Below are 21,155 nucleotides of genomic sequence, written 5' to 3'. Positions count from 1 at the left end.
TGATGTACATTAGTGGGTTGAAATGTTGATCATTTATTCATTATAAAATTACTAGCTGCCTTGTATGTAATGGTTTTTAGCATGTAGTGATGAGCACACACAGATCCAGTATTTCATTAAGATTTGAAAAATCATCATACTCTAACTCTACCTTTTTTTTTTTTTTTTGCCTTTAATAGCTAGCATTTTTTTACTATATAATTTTCTGACATTGCTTTTTTTTCCCCCCTGTCAATTCGTTGGTTACGTGTGAGACTTTTGTACAGGGAAGATAGGATAAATGCTTGCCATGTCTCCTCTCCTACCTCTTTTACCAAGTTTCAGAATGAGTTAGCTTCCTGTTTCTTTTTCATTCTCAAATTGTCCCATATTTGGCCATATTGGAAACCTCTTTAAATTGGCCCCTGTGGCCTTTTGATAAGACCTTTAGCAGTTTTCTTTGCCTTTGGTACTATAGAATGTTACAGGTTCACTTTATGTATACCTTGTTCTAGACCTGGAATCAGCTATTTCTCCAGGAAGCCCCGTGTTTTTTGCTTTTGTTTTTTGAGTGGGAAATAATAACTGGAAACCTGAGTTTTGGTTGTAATGGTGCTCAACAGGATTTTTTAACTTAATGTTGCTTTATAATTCTATAAAACATAAATAGTTTCAAAGGAAAAACAACTCACCAAGATATATTCAAAGAAGTCTAGATTCATTCCGTATTGGCTTCTTGCACCATCCCTTTCCTTATATTTATTAACTTTGTTCTTTTTAAAAATAATAGAGCAGATATGGATGTAGATTTATATTGCCCCTTTCTTAGGTAAAAGGTAACATACTGTATGCAATTTTCTGCCCTTCCTATTTTTGCTTGATAACATTACCACTTTGGAGATCTCTTTATTATACTATATAGTAGCCTTCTCCATTCGTGTTTACGATGGCATTATAATTCATTGTTTAGCTAGCTGTACTATGACTATTCTAGCTTATTTAGCGAGTCCCCTATTGATGGACATCTGAGTTTTCAATCTTTTGCTAGTACAGATAGTACCATAATAAATGGCTCCATGCCTCTGTCATTTTGTTAGTTTGGAAATGTCATTTAGGCATAATACTCATTTCTGGATCAAAAGGTAAATGGATATGTAATTTTGTTAGGTATTTCTGAGTCGCTTGATTAGGTGTTGTAACTTGTTTTTGCATTTCAAGCAGCAACATGAGTCCCTATTTCCCTTACCAATGGTGTATGTTGTCAGATTTTTAGATTGTTGCCAAAATAATAAATGAAAAGTGATGTTTTAATATAGGGGAAATTTGCATCTCTGTTATTATGGAGGGGGACATCTTCATAGAAGGAAGGGATTATTACCCTTTTTTTCCTGTGAACTATATTAAAAATTGCCCATTTAATATTGTGTTACTGGCCATTTTTGAAGCCCTTGATTAGAGTTATTAACCCTTTCATACAAATTACAAATTTTTTCCCATTTTGTTAACTTTTTTTACTTTGCACATTTTTTTTGTAATGCAAAAGTCAATTTTTATATAATCTTATTTGTCTTGATCTTTTAAGGTATCATATGATCTCATAGAAATCTATGTAAAAATACTGCTTCAATTTTGGAGGGTATTTTTTCTGCCTGATTCATTTCTACTTTATTATAAGGTAATCTTTTGTTATTTTGTTAGTTTCCTTGGTGGTTTAGAGGCCAAATGTCATGTGCTTTTTTTTTTTCCTGGCATACCATACATACCATGTTAGTGAGTATAGCTGAAAAATTAATGATTGACATTCTTATGTCATTTTTGTTCAGCTTTCTAGACCGTTTTATTTTCTAAATAGTAAAGTAGTACTATTCTTTAGTTGATATTATACATATAACACTTCCCCATTTCATTATAACTTGCGATTCTAGGTAATTTTATGTTGCATTATTTGGTATCATGGGCTTTTTTCCCCTACCTATTCAAAGCTAAATGCTTCCTTATGCTTATTGAAAGAGATTTATTTTTTTATTCATTATTTCTGCCTGATCTTGAAAGAAATTAAAAAAAAAAAGAAATTTTCTGTGCTTTCTGAAACGTTTCTCTTGAATTATATGTTACACTGATCTCTGAGAGAATATGAAGAGCTTTCCCAATTACAACTATCAAGGAGAAACATTTAAAAAAAGAAAATTGGAATTGGTAGCTAAATCTCCTTATGAGAGAACCTCCTGTACCCAAAGATTTAAAAACTGGAACTTATTTTCTAAATCCAGCTTGATTCGCTATTATCCATTAGGAAATATGGGTGTAAGTTTTTGGAGGTAAGTTGTTATTATCTGGAAAATAAGGTTATCCAAAAGAAAAAAAAAATTTTCACAAATTAACCATATCCTGAAAACTTAGGGTTTTCTGTTTTTGGACTTATACATGAATAATTTATTAATATAAGCATCAAATGTTGAATTTACTGCCTTTTTGAGCATTTGAGTTTAAAGAACAACTGATGATACATAACTTTTTTTTTTTTTTAATGTTTATTTATTTTTGAGAGGGAGGGAGATAGAGTGCAGATGGGAGAGGGGCAGAGAGAGAGGGAGACACAGAATCTGAAGCAGGCTCCAGGCTCTGAGCTGTCAGCACAGAGCCCGTCGTGGGGCTCGAACTCACCAACCGTAGATCATGATCTGAGCCGAAGTTGGACACTTAACCGACTGAGCCACCCAGGCGCCCCATGATACATAAGCTTTAAGTTGATCTTTAAAAATTTATAATAATTTGAAAAGCAACTTTTCATATGAATGGAAAAAATTCAGTTTGACTTCTGTATTCAAATACAGTAATTGTATTTTTATTTGTGTAGTAATCTCTTTCAATCTTTGTCCCTATGACTAAGAATGGGTAATAGATCCACAGAAGATATTTTCTATTCTAATTGCCAAGACTATTTCCTGACTATCTAGTTTTTTTTTCATTTTAAAGATTAAAATCCTTTCATTTCTCTGAACTTTAGTTTCCTCATCTGTTAAATAGGAATAACAATAGTGTTTAGTTCCTGGAGTTCTTGTGGAGTGTAATGCACTTTTTACAGTGTCTGGCACATGGTAAGGACCCTGTATCTCCTAGTTGTTATTGCTAAAGGTTTCTGCTTCTTTGCAGAAACCCAACACCAGCACCTGTTCACAGCTTTATATTTTACATACTAATTTTCTCTTCCTTTTGCCCTACTTTATTTTCCACTTATTTTTAATTTTACCTTATTATTATGTATATATTTATGAAAATCACAATTTTTTCTGGAACAGGGTAGGTAACAAAATTTGGGGAATGTTTGTTTGAATATAGTCAATGCATATGTAGTTTTTAAATTATATTCTTATCTAGGAAAAAAATTTTTCCTAAAGTTAATGGCCCCTTTTTTTCCATTTCCATAATTTTCTGAGTAACTGTAGCTGATATTTTATAAGTGTTGCAGGAAGTCTCCTAAATGCCTATTACATTTTTTAAATATTCTAACGTAATGAGTGAGAATAGGTTACGGTATAGTAACAAACACTTCCCTGATCTCAGTGGCATGACACAAAAGTCCTTCTCACTCACCATACATATTCATCATGGATTAGTGAGGGGAATCTGCTCATCAGAGTCTCTCAGGGACCCAGGCTGATGGGGGCTTTCTCTCTACCTGTGCTGCAGTGGTTGGTTGCAGCAGTGACAGGGCAATGTGATTAATAATGCACTGACTCTTAAAAGCATATACCTGAAAGTGTCAGCCACCATTCAGACTCTTGACTAATGTATGGATCATTTGGCTGTGCCTAATGTCATGCACTAAAAGGGCGAGCTACCAACCACAGTCTGCCTCTGGTTATCAGTTATTCAGCTTGCTGTCCCTTGTGCAGGCAGAACATACCCACTTCTCTTTCCATGTCAGACAAGCCAAAGTTACACTTGCAACCACAAGCCCAAAGTTAAGAATCCCTGGGTGACAGGTGGTATTTTAAACATCAGGGAGGTGATGCTCAGGTGTTCCGACATCAAGTCCCAATATAGTTCTTAAAGTCAGAGGTGTGTGGGCTACAAACATACGTTCCCTGTCATCCATTCACCCAGTATATAGTTGTGGAGCTGTAGGGTAATCAGAGCAAACACTGCCATTCAGGAGAAGGAACAGTGCAAGACAATGGTTCCTAATATGTAGTCATTCTGACATCTAGACGGGTGTCTGTTTTCAAGGACCTGCCTGCTCGGAGAGTGGAGAGATTTTTGTGATCTGTTCCCGTTGGTCTCTAAAAGGGGTTTCCCCAGTACATTATTCTTCGTAGCTCCACTTTGGCCCTCTGGCATACTCTTTCCTTTCTGTTACTCTCCTTGGTCACCTTGATATATACCCTCCTTGGAGACTAAGCAATATTCTCAGCTCTCCTTCTGCCTATGGGAGTTGGGTGCACAGGGTCATTTTTGTCTTGAAAGGTCATAGACTTTATATTTTTAGTTCTTGGCAATGCAACTCTCTTGGTAGTCTTATTACTTATTTGATTCCAGTCAGACCTCTGTGTCAGTAGCCATACCCTCAACTGTAGACTGGATTTGCTGTATTTCTCCCCCTCTCTCCTTTCCTCTTTTCCTACCTGCCTTTTTAGATTTTACTACTGAAGCTTTGAGCCTATCCGACCTCAGTGGGAAAGCTGCATGCTCAGATTCTTTTCCCTGAGCCATTTGCCCAGTTGAAGGCATTTATTTTCATGGTTAACAACCTAATTTGCTTTGCTTTGAATATACTTAAAATCCATTTAGACAGGGAGTTTGGGTGGCTCACTTGGTTGAGTGCCTGACTTCGGCTCAGGTTATGATCTCGCATTTGTGGGTTTGAACCCTGCGTTGGGCCCTGTACTGACAGCTCAGAGCCTGGAGCCTGCTTCCGAGTCTATATCTCCCTCTCTCTCTGCCCCTCCCCTGCTCATGCTCTTGTCTCTCTCTTGTCTCTCAAAAAATAAAATAAAAGATGTAAAAAAAAAAAATAAATTTTGGCACTGTGCATGCTAGCCACGTTTTTTATTTGTCCCTGTTGCATGACTGAGTTTCAGTTGTCCTTTGCAGCTAAAACACCTTCTCAGGTTCATATTTTATCATTTGGGGTTGGGAAGCAATTGGCTTCAGTTTCTGAACTCCATTCCTTCTTGACAACCAGCCACTTCTTTATCTCATTACATTCATTCATTCATTCATTCATTTATTTAGAGAGCATGTGTGTGTGTATGTGTGCGCGCGTGTATGCATGCACACACATGAGCAAGAGAGAGGGAGAAAGAGGATCCCAAGCAGGCTCCACATTTTCAGCACAGAACCTGATGCGGGGCTCAATCCCACAAACTGTAAGATCATGATCTGAGCCGAGTTCAAGAGTTGGACGCTGACTGAGCCACCCAGGTGCCCCTCATTCTGTTCTTTTCGTACTTAGTCAGATGTAGCTGATAGTAACTGACAGCTTATCACTGCAGTACCATTTTCCATCCTCTTTCTTTAGAGCTGCAAGTTCATTATGTCTTCGATTTTTGCCGGCTGCAGTTTTACAAAATGTTCCACTGCATAAGGATTACCAAACTTCCATTCTCTGTTACAATGTCCTCCCCACCAGCTGCCCATTAAGCTAATGCCATTTTTAGATTTTTGTTTTAGCAGTGTCTCATTTGTGCTACCGATTTTTGAATCAGGTAGGCTAGTTGACATTGTGGTAACAGACAACTCCAGAATTTCAGGAGTTTGGCACAATAAAAGTTTGTTTTGCTTCTTACAGATCTAGTGCAGTACAGCAGGGGGCTCTGCTCCTCATAATCACTCAGGGATCTGGGATGACAGAGGTTTCATCTCATGTGCTTTCAGAGACAGTGGAGCAGTGGGAGGGAACACGGCTTAACTATGCACCTGTCCTTAAAGCTTTTCCTGTTAAATAACATTTCCCTCATTTTTCAATGCCAGAACAAGTCATGTGGCTTGCCTAAAGCCAAAAGAACTGGGGAAGTTCAATATTACCATTTGTTGAGAAGATAAAGAGCAGAAAATATTTGATGAATATCACTAATGGCTACCATGCACACCACAATATTTACCTGTTCCATGTTTTTCCTGGAAACTTTCCTCTTCAAGTCTACTGTTGGATTGATGCTCTAGGCTGATGTTAACACTGGATTCCCCTTTGACAATAGATTTCCTAGAGAAAATTCCCATATTTTTGTCATTCTTTTTTTTTTTTAATGTTCATTTATTTTTGAGACACACAAAGACACAGCATGAGTGGGGGAGGGAGACACAGAATCGGAAGCAGGCTCCAGGCTCTGAGCTGTCACCACAAAATCCAACGCAGGGCTCAAACTCGTCAACCGCAAGATCATGACCTGAGTGGAAGTCAGATGCTCAACAGACTGAGCTACCCCTGTGCCCCTATTTTTTTGTCCTTCTTAACTTACTTTTTCATTTTGGTGTATTAAGCTTCTTAAGAAAGCCGTTACAGGGACTAAATGTATTTTATATTTGTATATTAGAAAATGTCTTTATCCTTACATTTGATTGTTAATTTGGGTGGATATAAAATCCTGTATTAAAACCATTTAATCTCTGAATTTTGAAGGCATTTCTCTATTGCCTTTTAGTGTATTGTGTTAACTGAAAAGTTTGATGCTGTTCTCATTTCCCATCTTCTCTGTGGGACACGTGCCTGGTCCTTGTAAGCTTTTAGGATCTTCTCTATTTCTGATGTTAGAAAATATTTCACAGTGCATCTCTGTCTCTGCTTTTGAAAGTGACTTTCATTTGGCTCTTTTGTGGGTTCATTCAATCCAGACATTCATGTTCTTCACTTTTGGGAATGTTTCTTGTACTATTCTTTGTCTTATCTGCCCTGCCGGGGCCATTTTTTTTCTTTCTGGAATCCCTATTTGTTGGATAGTGAACATTGTGAAATTATTTTCTAACTTTTTAAACTTTTTTTTATTTTTTGAGTCTGTCTCTTTGGTCTAATTCTCAGGAGAGACTTTTTTTTCTGGTGCTATTTGATTTTGGTTTGATTCTTCTACTTTTAGTTTTTATTTTTCTTGTTCTCTCAGTAGGTCTTCTTATGTAATATCTTACCTATTTGCAAATACTATGTGACTATTAAAGTTTTATGGGGTGTTTGTTTGTTTGTTTGTTTTTTGGCTTCCTGAAATTAGGTTTGTTTCTTCTGGCCTGCCTAACCCTTTGCCTTTTATTTTTGTGTTGCTTTGTTTGGATTTTTCTCTTTCCCTTTGGAGACTTTTATAAAATGGTTGTTGATATTAAACTGGCTGCTCATATTTAAGAATAAGGTATAAAGAAGTTGAAAATTTTTTAGCTAATGTACATGAAGCTTGGTGATTGGTGGGCTTCATTAGAAGGTGATCTGGAGGTGGTCTGACTTTTTAGGTGGGAAACCCTCTCACATTTCCTTATCTGAAGTTCTTTAGCATTATTAAGTCTTCTAGAGCAGAATTCTCCTCCCTCTTGCCTGGGCAGTGGGGAATATATGCCTGTCTGCTGGTATTGTGGGAGAAAGGAATGACATACTACCACATTTCAGGATGTAGATTTTCCATTTATTTCCCTTGTGTTTCACAGGGCTTCTTATTCCAGACTTTTATTTTACCTGACTGCCTGAATCTGTAAACTGTGCTTCAGTTCCTCCAGAGAATAAATCTCCCATTGCCTGCAGCTGGTGAGGATGTACTTTCCTGACACTGGAGGCTGCTAGGAGAGATCTAGCATTTCAAGTTCTCTGCCTAGCTCCATTCTCCATCGAACCTACTGGCTGGACATTGAGTCTCATAAGAGTTCCTTGGGGAAGTCGCTCAATTCTTATCTCTCTCTGTGGGTGTTTAACTTATAACCTCCTTCATTTTGCTATGTCAGTGACTGTTTTCTGTCTTCTTTGTCCTTGTAGATTAATACCATTATAGCTTTACTGTGAACAATCTGCCATTTTTAATCAGAACTGTATCTTTTTGAGGGTGCCTGGCTGGCTCAGTCTGTTAAGCATTCAACTCTTGATATCAAGCTCAGATCATGATCTCATGGTTTGAGACTTCTAGCCCCACAACAGGCTCTGGGCTGGTGGTGCAGAGCCTGCTTGGGATTCTGTCTCTCCTTCTCTCTGCCCTTCCCCTGCTTGTGTGTATACATGCGCGCGCTCTCTCTCTCTCTCCCTCTCTCTCTCTCTCTCTCTCAAAATAAATAAATAAACTTTAAAAAAAAAGGAACTCTGTCTTTTTTGTTTCTGTGTTTTTAAATAATTCTTCACATGTTTAATTTTTAGCTAGCATGATTTTACATTAAGATAAGATATTTAATTACCTATTCTGTTATTGTTGAACATTTAGCTGAACTCTAGTGGGTTTTTTCTTCTTTTTTTTTGTCATTTTAAGTAAATATCTATAAACCCCATTTCAAAATCATTTGCATTATCTTTCTATTTAGTTTTTTATAACCAGAAGGCATTGTGCAACCCATTTGATCCTGCTCCCTCACTTTACAGATGAGGAATGTGAGTTATCCCATGGTCAGACAATTCCTAAGTGGCACAGCTAGGCCTTGCACCCAGGCATTCTGGCTTAGCGTCCGTGCTCTTGACCATTGCACTCTGCATCTCCATGGAATTAACCCTTAATAACTAGCAAGGTCGAACATTTTTCTATATGACGATGTGTTAACTAATGCCTTGTTTCCCTTTAGTTTGTAGTCTTTCATCTGGAAAATTTGGGACATTACTTAGTGGCTCATGGGATACCACTGCTAAAGTGTGGCTGAATGACAAGTGCATGATGACCTTACAGGTACAGTAGTAGTTCTGTGTGAATGTTCTAGATAATAATTAAATATGATCATTCTGTGGCAACTTAATTTAATTCCCATTTAACTCACAGGGTCATACAGCCGCAGTATGGGCAGTAAAGATCTTACCTGAACAGGGCTTAATGTTAACTGGATCAGCAGACAAGACTATTAAGCTGTGGAAAGCTGGAAGATGTGAGAGGACTTTTTCAGGTAAGATCGGAGTAGACAACTTTTATAATAAATCTCTTCATATTCACTCAGATGGTGTTTTCTCAAAAGTTTAGAAGCTTGAAAATGGTATTCAAAAACCATCAGTCTATAGTATAGAACATTGGGGTAAATGTAACTTTCTGACAATGTTTAAAATCTTTTTAAAAGATATAATGAAACTTCTCATAAAACATCCAGATGTGGACTAATACATGGCCACTTGAACTTATAACATGGTTTGCAATTGTTTTTGGCTGTCATTTTAACAAGTTTAGCCTGAAACTTCCAAGCATAAGCCTGGTGACTTGATGGTGGCTCAGTATTGTTAACTTTATATATGGAGGAAAGCATCATGAGTATTTTATGAATACTGAAGTACATTATTTAGTAATAACAAATTTAAATGTATGTTGTGGTTTTAGGGGGGTAGTCTTTTTGAACCTTACCTATTAAATAGCTCCTACACTGAGGCATGTGCTAATACTACTATTGATGATTTATTTGTGGAGCACTTAAATTATTTTTAAGTTGTGTTCATTTAAGTAATATCTACATCTAGCATGGGACTTCAACTCCTGACCCACAATCCAGAGTCACATGCTGTTTGTCTGACTGAACCAGCCAGGCACCCCTTTGGTATAAATTTTTATGTTGTTTTTCTTCTCTTTTATTTTCTCTTTTGAAGTTGATCACTACTCGGATAATACTGCAAGAAGTCCCTTCATGAAGATAAAACTATTTGTAGATGGACGAGTTATAACTAAGCATCCCTATGTTACATACAATATATGTTATCAAGTTGTCATTAATCCTTGATAGCTAATCTAAATCAGCAAATACTGAGCATGGGGAATTTTTTAAGTTTTTATTTATTTGAGAGAGAGCAGGTACATGTGCACTTGAGGGAGGGAAGAAAGGGAGAGAGAGAGAGAGAGGAAGAGAGAGAGAATTCCAAGCAGGCTCCATGCTGTCAGCTCAGAGCCCAATGCGGAGCTCAATCACACAAACCATAAATCGTGACCTGAGCCAAAATCAAAAGGAGGTTGCTTAGGCAACTGAGCCACTCAGGCACCCCAAGCATGGGAAATTCTTTGATTCCTGATCTCCTTTATTAGAGAATATTCTGTCCTTGAAAAAAAATGTAGTATCTTCTGTACTGCCTCAAGTAATATTGAAAGAAATTGAATTTTATGAAGGTTTAAAAAACATTTTACATCCTTTGATTAATGGAATATAGATGTTTTTCCAAGTACATAATTAAGAATATAGTATAAGAAGTTTATTCCATAAAATCTTGCCTTTAAAAAACAAATCATTGAGGGGCGCCTGGGTGTCTCAGTCGGTTGAGTGTCTGACTTCAGCTCAGGTCATGATCTCGCGGTCTGTGAGTTCGAGCCTCGCATCGGGCTCTGTGCTGACAGCTCGGAGCCTGGAGCCTGCTTCGGATTCTGTGTCTCCCTCTCTCTCTGCCCCTCCCCCGCTCATGCTCTGTCTCTCTCTCTCTGTCAAAAATAAATAAAACATTAAAAAAAATTTTTAAAAAAATCATTGAGACGCCTGTGTGGCTCAGTCAGTTGAGTATCCAACTCTTGATTTCAGCTCACAACCTGAATAAGTAAAAATGAAAAATCAATCATTAATATTTACTGTATAATTTCAATGCCTGCATTTGTATATATTATGAACTGTTTCTATTGACAAAGCAGGGATGTTTGGTTTTATATTTGTTTTTTGGTTAAATCAGAGGGGAGAAGTTAGGATTTGTTGAATCAAAACAACTAGGATTATGAGGCAGGAAACATGAATTTTGTAGCTTTTCCATTAGTTGTGTGGTCCCAGATAAATTAATCTCTCTCAGCATATTCTAAAGTTTACTTTTTATGATGGTTTTTATTTCAAATTCTTAAATAACTGATCTTTTATAATTTAACTTCTCTTCATTTTTTTTTGTTGTTGTTTTGGGATTTTATTTTTAAAGATTTTATTTTTTTATTTTTAAAGATTTTATTTTTTATTTTTTAAAATTTACATCCAAATTAGTTAGCGTATAGTGCAACAATGATTTCAGGAATAGATTCCTTAGTGCCCCTTATCCATTTAGCCCATCCCCCCTCCTACAACCCCTCCAGTAACCCTCAGTTTGTTCTCCATATTTATGAGTCTCTTCTGTTTTGTCCCCCTCCCTGTTTTTATATTCTTTTTGTTTCCCTTTCCTTATGTTCATCTGTTTTGTCTTTTGAAGTCCTCATATGAGTGAAGTCATATGATTTGTGTTTCTCTGACTAATTTCACTTAGCATAATACTCTCCAGTTCCATCCATGTAGTTGCAAATGGCAAGATTTCATTCTTTTTGATTGCCAAGTAATACTCCATTATATATATATATATATACCACATCTTCTTTATCCATTCATCCATCGATGGACATTTGGGCTCTTTCCATACTTTGGCTATTGTGGAGAGTGCTGCTATAAACATGGGGTGCATGTGTCCCTTCAAAACAGTGCACCTGTATCCCGTGGATAAATCCCTAGTAGTGCAATTGCTGGGTCATAGGATAGTTCTATTTTTAGTATTTTGAGGAACCTCCATACTGTTTTCCAGAGTGGCTACACCAGCTTGCATTCCCATTAACTTCTCTTAATTTTTTTAGTACTTTATAAATACTAGTCGCAGTTTTATGTGGTAAGAAATTTAGAGGCCATAACTTTTTGTCATATTTGAATATTTTATATGCTATGATGCTTACCAATTATTGTTATTGGGGATGAAAAATTGAAAATGAATTGCCAGATAAAAATGAAGAAGTGTTGGGATTAGAATCTTATTTCTGGAGAGTTGTAGAAAATAATTTGGTGAAGATAGTGTAAAATAACTTCCAAAGACCGGTAATAAAAAATATTGCCAAATCTGAAATACAAAGTTTGGTTACCAGGCTTTTCTACAGAAAAAAAATGAATTGCTCTGCCTTGCAAATCAGTTATTACTATTCACTGATATGTTTTATTTATTTGTTTATTTATTTAGGGAGGACACAAGTGAGCCAGGGACAGAGAGAGAGAGAAGTGGGGCTCATGTTTTACATGAAGCGGGGCTTATGCTCATCTGAAGCGGGGCTCAAGCTCATCTGAAGGGGGTCTTGAGCTCACCCAATTTGGGACTCAAACTGTGAGATCGTGACCTGAGCTGAAGTCAGGTGCTTAACAACTGAGCCACCCAGGCACCCTGATGTGTTTTATAATGTTAGTTAAATACATAGATCCATCAGTCAAATCATCCATCTTATTGGTTCATATTATTTTTCTTTTCATATAGGGCATGAAGACTGTGTACGAGGTTTAGCAATTTTGAGTGAAACAGAATTTCTTTCCTGTGCAAATGATGCTAGTATTAGAAGGTGGCAAATCACTGGCGAGTGTCTTGAAGTATATTATGGACATACCAACTATATTTATAGCATATCTGTTTTTCCAAATTGTAAAGGTAAGATTAGCATACATCATGTATTTAAAATTCTGTATTGAACCTTGTTCCATCCCATTCTTGAGGTGGGGGTAGGAGGGCTCATTACCGAAATCAGTTTACTAACTGTACTTGAATAATTTAGTAGCTATGTTTCATAAGGATCTTCTTGTAAAGGAAGAAATTTTGTGATCATCTTTATATCAATTCACACTTGATGGTTAATGTCAAATAGTTTTGGGTATTTGAGGAAACACTTTGTATAATTTATTGGTGCAAAGTGCATAATATGTAACGTGTGAAATGTAGAAAATATGATTTTTGAAGTTTTTGTGGTATAAGTAACAAATAAATAAAATGTAAAACTATAATTTTAAAATATTTTGGGTTTAAAAAAGTCATTATGCCTCCCTAGAAAGGTGATATTTATAAATGTACTTAATTTTATTTGTTCAAACTAGTTTTTCCTATATTCATTGATTTTAGATTTTGTGACAACGGCAGAAGACAGATCTCTGAGAATCTGGAAACGTGGGGAATGTGCCCAGACAATCCGACTTCCAGCTCAGTCTATATGGTGCTGCTGTGTTCTAGCCAATGGTGACATTGTGGTTGGTGCGAGGTATTTATATTCTAGTCAGTTAATATCATGTGTCTAGGCCTTTGGTAGGTGTTAAGAGTGCACTGAGATAAGCCATAAGGAACTTTAGGTGAATTGGGAGACATTTCAGTACATTTCTGTACTGAAAAAACAGCATTAGGCATAAGAGCTTTTATACATTAATGGTACATGATACAGTACAAAAGTATTGCTCTGCCAGTTGTGCAGTCAGAACGTCGAATGCAAAAGAAACTGGAGAAGGTAGAGATTAGTGTGGGAAACCTTTATGAAGAAGAGGAAATTTGAATTGAATGTTGAAAAATAATGAGAAAGAAGGGAAATGAGAATTTCTGTCAAAAAAAAAAACACAACAGTGTAAGTAAAGGTGTGGCAGGACCAGGAAAGTGATTTGTGTGGCAGATGAAGGAAAGTGGTGGAAGACTCATGCTAGGGAATAGTGGGGGATACTGGTAAGGTGGTAAAGGCAGTAGGGTGGAGCTAACCGTGGACAGCCTTGAATGCCAGGTATCTTTTAGAGTCTGTGCTTGGAGTAAAGGGTTGTAGCTACTGACATGACATGAATAGAGCATAACCTGTGAATTATTAACTATGTAGGTTGGATTTAACTAGTGGTAATGGCAGGAAAGCAACTTGGAAAGCAGTTCCGGTAGTAGGGGTGTGATGTTATGAAATACTGTCCCCACGGTGCCAATGGACAAGAGGCCAAAATATTAGATATTGCAAAGGAAAGATTGTCAAAAGGAGGATAAAAGAAAACTGTAAAGCTTCGAGCTTTTGGTGATTGCATTAATATAAATGGGGAAAGTGGGAGAATTGGTTAGGTGCAGAAGATGATGACCTCAGTTTTAGATTTCTGAGGTCCGAGTGGTGATGAACCACCCTCGAGCCGGTGGATCTATCATGGAAGGCAGAAAAGAAAGAAAAGAAAACCTCTAAGGGGTGGTGGGTCTAATAAAGCGGAGGTAGTTTACATTTTGGCTGGGTCAAGGGTTGATTTGTTGATTTAATTATTTTCCCCCTAAGCATATTTAAAGTTAAAGAAAATAAACAATTTGAAAGGGTAAAGTTCCTGTCAGTCAAAGGTTACATGAGAAACAAAGTTCTCTGTAGAACGGGGCAGGATTAGTACATTTGAAGGTGGCCAACTTGCCTCTTACCCAAGAACTTAGAAATGGTGGAAGTGAAGTCATGTGCCAAGACTAGAGGTTGGGATTGCCATCTAGTCTAAGGTGAGGCTTTTTTTTCTTGAGTGGGATTACATTGCTGGTTAAGGGCATAGGAAACACAGACTGTGTTTCCCAAATGAACAGATACTGAGCATCTGCTATTTTCTAAGCTTTATGTTGGTTATGTGAGCCCTTTGTAAATAAAATAACCCACTACCCATCTTTATACTCTTGTATCTATGTAATATTGACTTAAATTGTATGTTATAGCTCCAGATTTTTATGATGGTAAATATCTAACTTGGAATTCAAAATTGTGTTAGATACATATTTCTCTGTCTTTTCTCAGTGACTTTTCCCTTAAATAATCTTTTTCTACCCTATAGATGGCTTTAGAAAGCAGCATAGGATAGTGTGTGAAGTCAGCAGAGTGCTCTCTCTACTCAGCCATAAATACATAGTAATGTTTCTCATATTCACAAATACAGATTATTTTTGCTTTGGATCATTCAGGTGGGATAATGTTAATACAATATGGCAGTGACTTCCGATCACTTTGTTTTTCCTTATAGTGATGGTATTATTAGAGTGTTTACGGAATCAGAGGATCGGACAGCAAGTGCTGAGGAAATCAAGGCTTTTGAAAAAGAACTCTCTCAGGCAACCATTGATTCTAAAACCGGTGACTTGGGGGACATTAATGCTGAGCAGCTTCCTGGGAGGGAACATCTGAATGAACCTGGTAAATATTTCAGTGTATATAGTAGTAAAAAATACTACCCTGTTTGCCTTTGGGAATAATTAGAATGATAAGAAAAACAAGTTTGTTTTGCTAGTCATTAAGTGTTATTCTCATTGCCAGATAGGGATTTTTTAGAACTTTTACACTTAACCACTATGAGAAACCATATTCTTGCTTCTTTCTGTGTCACATTTTGAGCTTAACTCCTTAAAGAAGAATCTTCGTTTTTGTTTTAAATCCATCTCCTGATATCTAGCTCGTATATAATAGGTACACAAAAGTCACTTCTTTAATACCTTTTGATTGATTGGGTTCCCTGAGACACACTGTATAGACTAAAAATAAAAATGAGTTCAAAGAAAGCGGTGTCTCCTTAATGAGTTGGGGATCATTTGAGTTTAAACCAGAGGACAGTAGTTATTTCAAATGAAATCTTGTGTTTGATATATCCCTGATCCATTATATCATTGGTTCTTAGAACCTGGTACATGGACCCCTGGGATTATTGAGATTCCTTCAGGATGTCCTTAAGGTCCAACTACTTTAATAATACTAAGCTGTTATTTGACTTTTCCATTATGTGAACATGGTCTGTGTTAACTTATGGTCCAAAAGCAATTCTGGGTAAAACAAACAAACAAACAAACAAACAAACAAACACAGGCTTCTTAGTACACAAATCAAGGCAGTGACACCAGACTGTTCTGGTAGTTATTGTGCTCTTCACTGGCATGCAGTTGTAGTTAAAAAAAAAATGAAAACCATTTGCCCATAAGAATGTGCTTGAGGAAGCATTAACAATTAATTTACTACCTCTTGAGCCTTTATTACATGTCTGTTTTAATATTCTGGTTGACAAAATGTCAACACATAAAGTACTCCCGAGTATCATGGTGTCTCTGGGATAAGTACAAACATTCATTTGCATTGCGGGCTGAACTTTTCATGGAGTGCCATATTTATTCATAGAAGAAGTAACTAGGGTTATTTAAGCTTGGGTTTAGGCAAGACTTTTTTTGAAAATTAGCAAAATGACCATGTCACTTTAAGGAAAACAGCTGACAGTATTTATTGCCAAAGATGAAATTCAAAACTCTCAAATGAATATTGAAATTTTGGAAAATTTGTATTTATTACCAGGAGCTTGTAAGATAGATCAGTGCATTTTAGTATCTAATAGAGCCTGAAAAATGCATTGATGGTTGCAGATTCTAAATTGTAACCTTTAAAGACCTACTACTTTGTAGAATATTCACATTTTTCTGAAAAAGCTGTTAAACTAGTCTTTTCTTTTTCAACTATGTTATCTGTGTAAGGTTGGATTTTCTTTATATACTTCAAATAGAACAACAGATTACAACAGATTGAATGCAGAGGCAGGTATGATAATCCAGCTGTCTTCTATTAAGAGAGACAATAAAGAGATTTATAAATACAAACAATGTCAGTCTTCTCAGTAAGTTTCTAAAGCTATTCTTATTTTTCATATTATTTATTCAATATGTAATAGATCTATTATTGTTTTCCATTAACTGAATTTTTTTTACTCTTTATTTTTAATTTCAAATCCAATAAGTCAGTTCATATAACCTACATTAAAAAAAGTTCTTTGGGCTTCTGAGTAACTTTCATGACTATTATAAGGAGATCTTAAAATCAAAATTTGAGAACTAATGTATCGTATTGTCATGTTTTTAATATTCTTACAATTCTTTGCAAAAATGTAGTCTTTTTGTCACTGTGTACACACACACACACACACACACACACACACACACAGACACACACATTCAGTAAGTATTTCCTAAGTGCCCAATGTGTGCCAGGCATTGTTCTAAGCTTTGGGGAATACAGCAAATATAAAAGGTTACAAATACCTCTGTTCTTACAAATTTATACTCTATAGGAGACACATAATTAAAAAGTAAATAAGTAAATATATAAGTATGTCAGATAGTGATAAGTACTATGGGAAACAAAGCAGGAGTTGGGTGTTTTGTAATTTTAAATACAGTGTTCAGGAAATATATAATATTTGGTATAGCATTAGTTGCTATTATAGATAAACTAAAATCTCACTGACTTAATACAAGAGTTTATTTGTTGCACATTCAAAGTTCACTTGATGACACGGTATATTAGGTATGTTTGGGGAATTTTTATCTGTTTCTGGGGTTTGTTTTATTTTAGAGAGTGTGCACATGAGCAGAGGAGAGGAGCAGAGAGGAAAGAGAGAATCTTAAGTAGCCTCCACACTCTGTGGGAACCCAATGCAGGACTTGATCCCATGACCCTGGGATCGTGACCTGAGCCGAAATCAAGAGTTGGTTACTCAACCAACTGAGCCACCCACACACCCCATCTTGAGCATGTTTGTAGAGCAGTTTTTCTCCTTGTGGTCATTTGGGGATGGAAACCACCATCACCATGTAGCTTCCAAGGGCTTCTTGGGTAGAGACATTCGGCCATCAGACAGGATAAAAGGGGAGGTTAGAGGAAGATTGACTAGGCCTAGAACTGGCACATAGCACACCCATTCAGATTCCACAGACCATTTCTCAGTAAGTGGCATCTAGACACTGCACCTGGCTGTAGCCACAGCTACATCTCTACCCTATGGAGTAGGATTGTGAATCTCTGGAGGACAGCTGCCTATTTCTGCCACTGAAGGCTTTGCTGAGAATGTGATGTTCAAGTAAAGTTCTTAAGGAGGCAAGGGAGTAAATCTTGCCAACATCTGTGTGAAGAGTGTCATGGGCAGAATTAACAGCCAGTGTAAAGACTCCAGGGCTAAAGTCCGGAGATGGGTTGAGGGGAGAAGTGCAAAGTGAAGACAGAGGGGATGATATATTTGGCCTTGTACACTACTTCAAGGACTTAGGCCTTGATCAAGAGAGATGGGAAGTCATTGAAAGGTCTCGAACAGAGGAGTGTCAGGGACACTTTAACCTTTGAAAGAATTTTTATGGTTACTGGATTGAATATAGACTGTAGGAAGCCCCAGGGCAGGAGTAGAAGGCCATTAAATCAGTCCAGCCGAGAAACTGTGGTGGCTTGTAGCATTGGGTAGCAATGGAGATAGAATAGGTCGTTTTGTTGACCTTTTTTGAAGATGGAACCGATAGAGGGGCACCTGGTTGGCTCAGTCAGTTAAGCATCCAACATCAGCTCAGGCAGTCATCAGGCAAACCATTAGTGGGTTCGAGCCCTGTGTCGGGCTCTGTGCTGACAGACAGCTCAGAGCCTGGAGACTGCTTCAGATTCTGTGTCCCGCTCTCTTTGGCCCTCCCCTGCTTCAGATTCTGTGTCCCGCTCTCTTTGGCCCTCCCCTGCTTGTGCTCTGTCTCTCTGTCTTTCAAAAATAAATGAATGTTAAAAAGTTAAAAAAAAAAAAAAGAACTGATAGAATTTGCTAAGGGTTTGGCCATGGGATTCAGAGAAAGATGAATCAGACTCTTCTATACTTTTTGGCCTGAGCAGCTGGAAAAATGGAGAGTCGTTTATTAAAATGAAAGTGTTGTCAGAAAATAGTAATAAAACTTATTTTTAGTGGGCCAGCTACTTTCTAATGGAAATACACCTTTTTCTCTTTCCTTTATTTAATAAAGGTTACTTTTAACCATTATTGTCTCTTGAGACACTTTCCAGTGGAGTAACTTTTTTTTTTTTAGTGTTTGTTTATGTTTTGAGAGAGTGCACACATGAGTGGGGGAGGGGCAGAGAGAAAGGAAGAGAGAATCCCATGCAGGCTCTGTGCTGTCAGTGCAGAGCCTGACATGGGGCTCAAACTCACGAACCATGAGATCTTGATCTGCGGAGCAAAACCAAATCCCAGATGCTTAACTGATGGAGCCTTTTAATAAAATTTCCAGTTAAACCAAATACATAAAGTTATGATTTTTTAATCTGTGTCTTTCATTTTTACTCTGCTTTTCTACTTTTGATTCTTAACATTTTTATTTTAAGGTACTAGAGAAGGACAGACTCGTCTAATCAAAGATGGGGACAAAGTCGAAGCCTATCAGTGGAGTGTTAGCGAAGGGAGGTGGATAAAAATTGGCGATGTTGTTGGCTCATCTGGTGCTAATCAGCAAACATCTGGAAAAGTTTTATATGAAGGAAAAGTACGTCAATTTCTACTTTCTAATTACCATTATCTTAAAGCATTAGACAAAGGTTTTCTTTTCCCTTTTCCCCATGCTAATACAATTTTCTTTGGGGAGGCTTCTCTCTTTTCCCTGCCTTGAAATTGACTTTTAAAAAATCTTTTTCCGTATTTGATACATTAGACACTATTTGTCTTTTGGTACTTACTGTGTGTAAACTGTTCCCAACCCTTTTGGATTAGGAGCTTCTGTGCCACCTTCCAGCCAATGCTTTCTGCCTTGTTATATTTAATTTGGCAGGACATGAGGGCCCCTGTGTGGCAGTGCTTATAACGCCAGCATGTTTTGCTGAGTGGGGCATGGTAACAGCTAATACTTCTGGCCTTGAGATCAACCAGTTGGAAACCTTCCTTTGGCCTTAGAATTTATGTGTAGTTGTAATACATTCCCCTCCTCCATCCCCAGTGAAATACTGACCTTGCAGCATATGCAGATGGTTGCTATCAATCATCACATGCCAAGTGGAAGATTGTAACATTGCACTTTGGAGAAAGTTTAAGGATTATAATTTTATTATAAAATGTTTATATAAATATATTTGTTATAAATAAATATAATATTTATTATAACTTTATAAAATAAAGGACACATAAGATCTGTGATATATATGCCATTAATATGAACAGATAGATAAGTTAGTAATCATTTATCTCCTTTTTGTATTCCTGTTGAAGGAGTTTGATTATGTTTTCTCAATTGATGTCAATGAAGGTGGACCATCGTATAAATTGCCATATAACGTCAGTGATGATCCTTGGTTAACTGCATACAACTTCTTACAGAAGAATGATTTGAATCCCATGTTTTTGGATCAAGTGGCTAAATTTATTATTGATAACACGAAAGGTCAAACCTTAGGACTTGGGAACACCAGTTTTTCAGATCCTTTTACAGGTAAGTTTACAGTTTATATTAAGTCTTCTGTACTTAATTCATTGGTTAATTTTTTTTAAGTGTATTTAAACATCTGTTATCATAAGCTGTTTAAATTAAAACGAAGATCCAAGATCTATAGCACGTTTTTACTTTAAATCATATTTTAAACCTCAAATTATATAGTAATTCTGTGTTTATAGAAACAGTTCTATATTGCTCACTTTCAAAAATATAGCCACACTGTAACTAAATAAAATTATGAAACTTCAGTCATTTGAAATGAAAATAAACCTGGAAGTTCCCTTATATAGTGACTCTTTTTAAAAATACCTGTTTTGGTGAACCTTAGTAAATAGAATTTTTTTTTTTCCACACAAGGCTAAATTGGTTAGTTGGGCATAAATCTAGGACTGAACTATGGGTAGTTTTTTGTTTTGTGGGTTTTTTTTTTTTTAGTGTTTGTTTATTTATTTATTTATTTTTGTTTGTTTATTTTTATTTTTGAGAGAGAAAGACAGAGCATGAGCAGGGGAGAGGCAGAGAGAGAGAGGGAGACACAGAATCCAAAGCAGCCTCCAGGCTCTGAGCTGTCAGCACAGCCTGACATGGGGATTGAACCCTTGGACCACAAGATCATGATCTGAGCTGAAGTTGGATGCTTAACCAACTGAGCCACCCAGGCACCCCTATTTATTTATTTTTGAAAGAGAGAGTAAGCAAGGTAGGGACAGAGAAAGAGAGAGAGACAGAATCCCAAACAGGCTCCATGGTGTCAGCACAGAGCCTGACGTGGGGCTCGAACTCACAAACCATGAGATCGTGATCTGAGCTGAAACCAGTCAGTCACCTAACTGACTGACCCTCCTAGGCGCCGCTGAACTGTGGGTAGTTTTAGTTTACACGTGGTTTGTATTCCACATGTTGATTTTTAAGTCGGTTGTTCATAACATAGTATACAGTATCTAAAATGTTATAAATGATATTAGGTTCTCAGACCAGTCCATAAATGATAATCCTAGTAGTATTAGTCTGAGTCCTGATTCATAGGAAATGGATTATAATACTAATTGTACTCACCTTAGTTTTGGGTCCC

The 21,155-nt window shown here is 36.9% G+C and overlaps 1 protein-coding gene across 3 annotated transcripts in view; it reads left to right on the top strand.

The window, feature by feature from the left end:
- Nucleotides 1–21,155, top strand: part of PLAA (phospholipase A2 activating protein) — a 42,033-nt gene that overhangs the window by 10,199 nt on the left and 10,679 nt on the right. For all 3 annotated transcript variants that reach the window (XM_042963777.1, XM_042963776.1, XM_007098506.3), the window contains exons 3-9: nucleotides 8,716–8,816; nucleotides 8,907–9,027; nucleotides 12,344–12,511; nucleotides 12,977–13,112; nucleotides 14,851–15,020; nucleotides 18,987–19,144; nucleotides 19,861–20,080. In XM_042963777.1, the coding sequence (XP_042819711.1) occupies nucleotides 8,716–8,816; nucleotides 8,907–9,027; nucleotides 12,344–12,511; nucleotides 12,977–13,112; nucleotides 14,851–15,020; nucleotides 18,987–19,144; nucleotides 19,861–20,080 (1,074 nt within the window). The remainder of the gene's footprint in view (nucleotides 1–8,715; nucleotides 8,817–8,906; nucleotides 9,028–12,343; nucleotides 12,512–12,976; nucleotides 13,113–14,850; nucleotides 15,021–18,986; nucleotides 19,145–19,860; nucleotides 20,081–21,155) is intronic.

The sequence above is a fragment of the Panthera tigris genome, chromosome D4 (genome assembly GCF_018350195.1).
Source record: "Panthera tigris isolate Pti1 chromosome D4, P.tigris_Pti1_mat1.1, whole genome shotgun sequence".
Taxonomy (NCBI): Eukaryota; Metazoa; Chordata; class Mammalia; order Carnivora; family Felidae; genus Panthera; species Panthera tigris.
The sequence above is the reverse complement of the archived record's forward strand: the minus strand, read 5'-3'. Positions and strand labels throughout refer to the sequence as shown.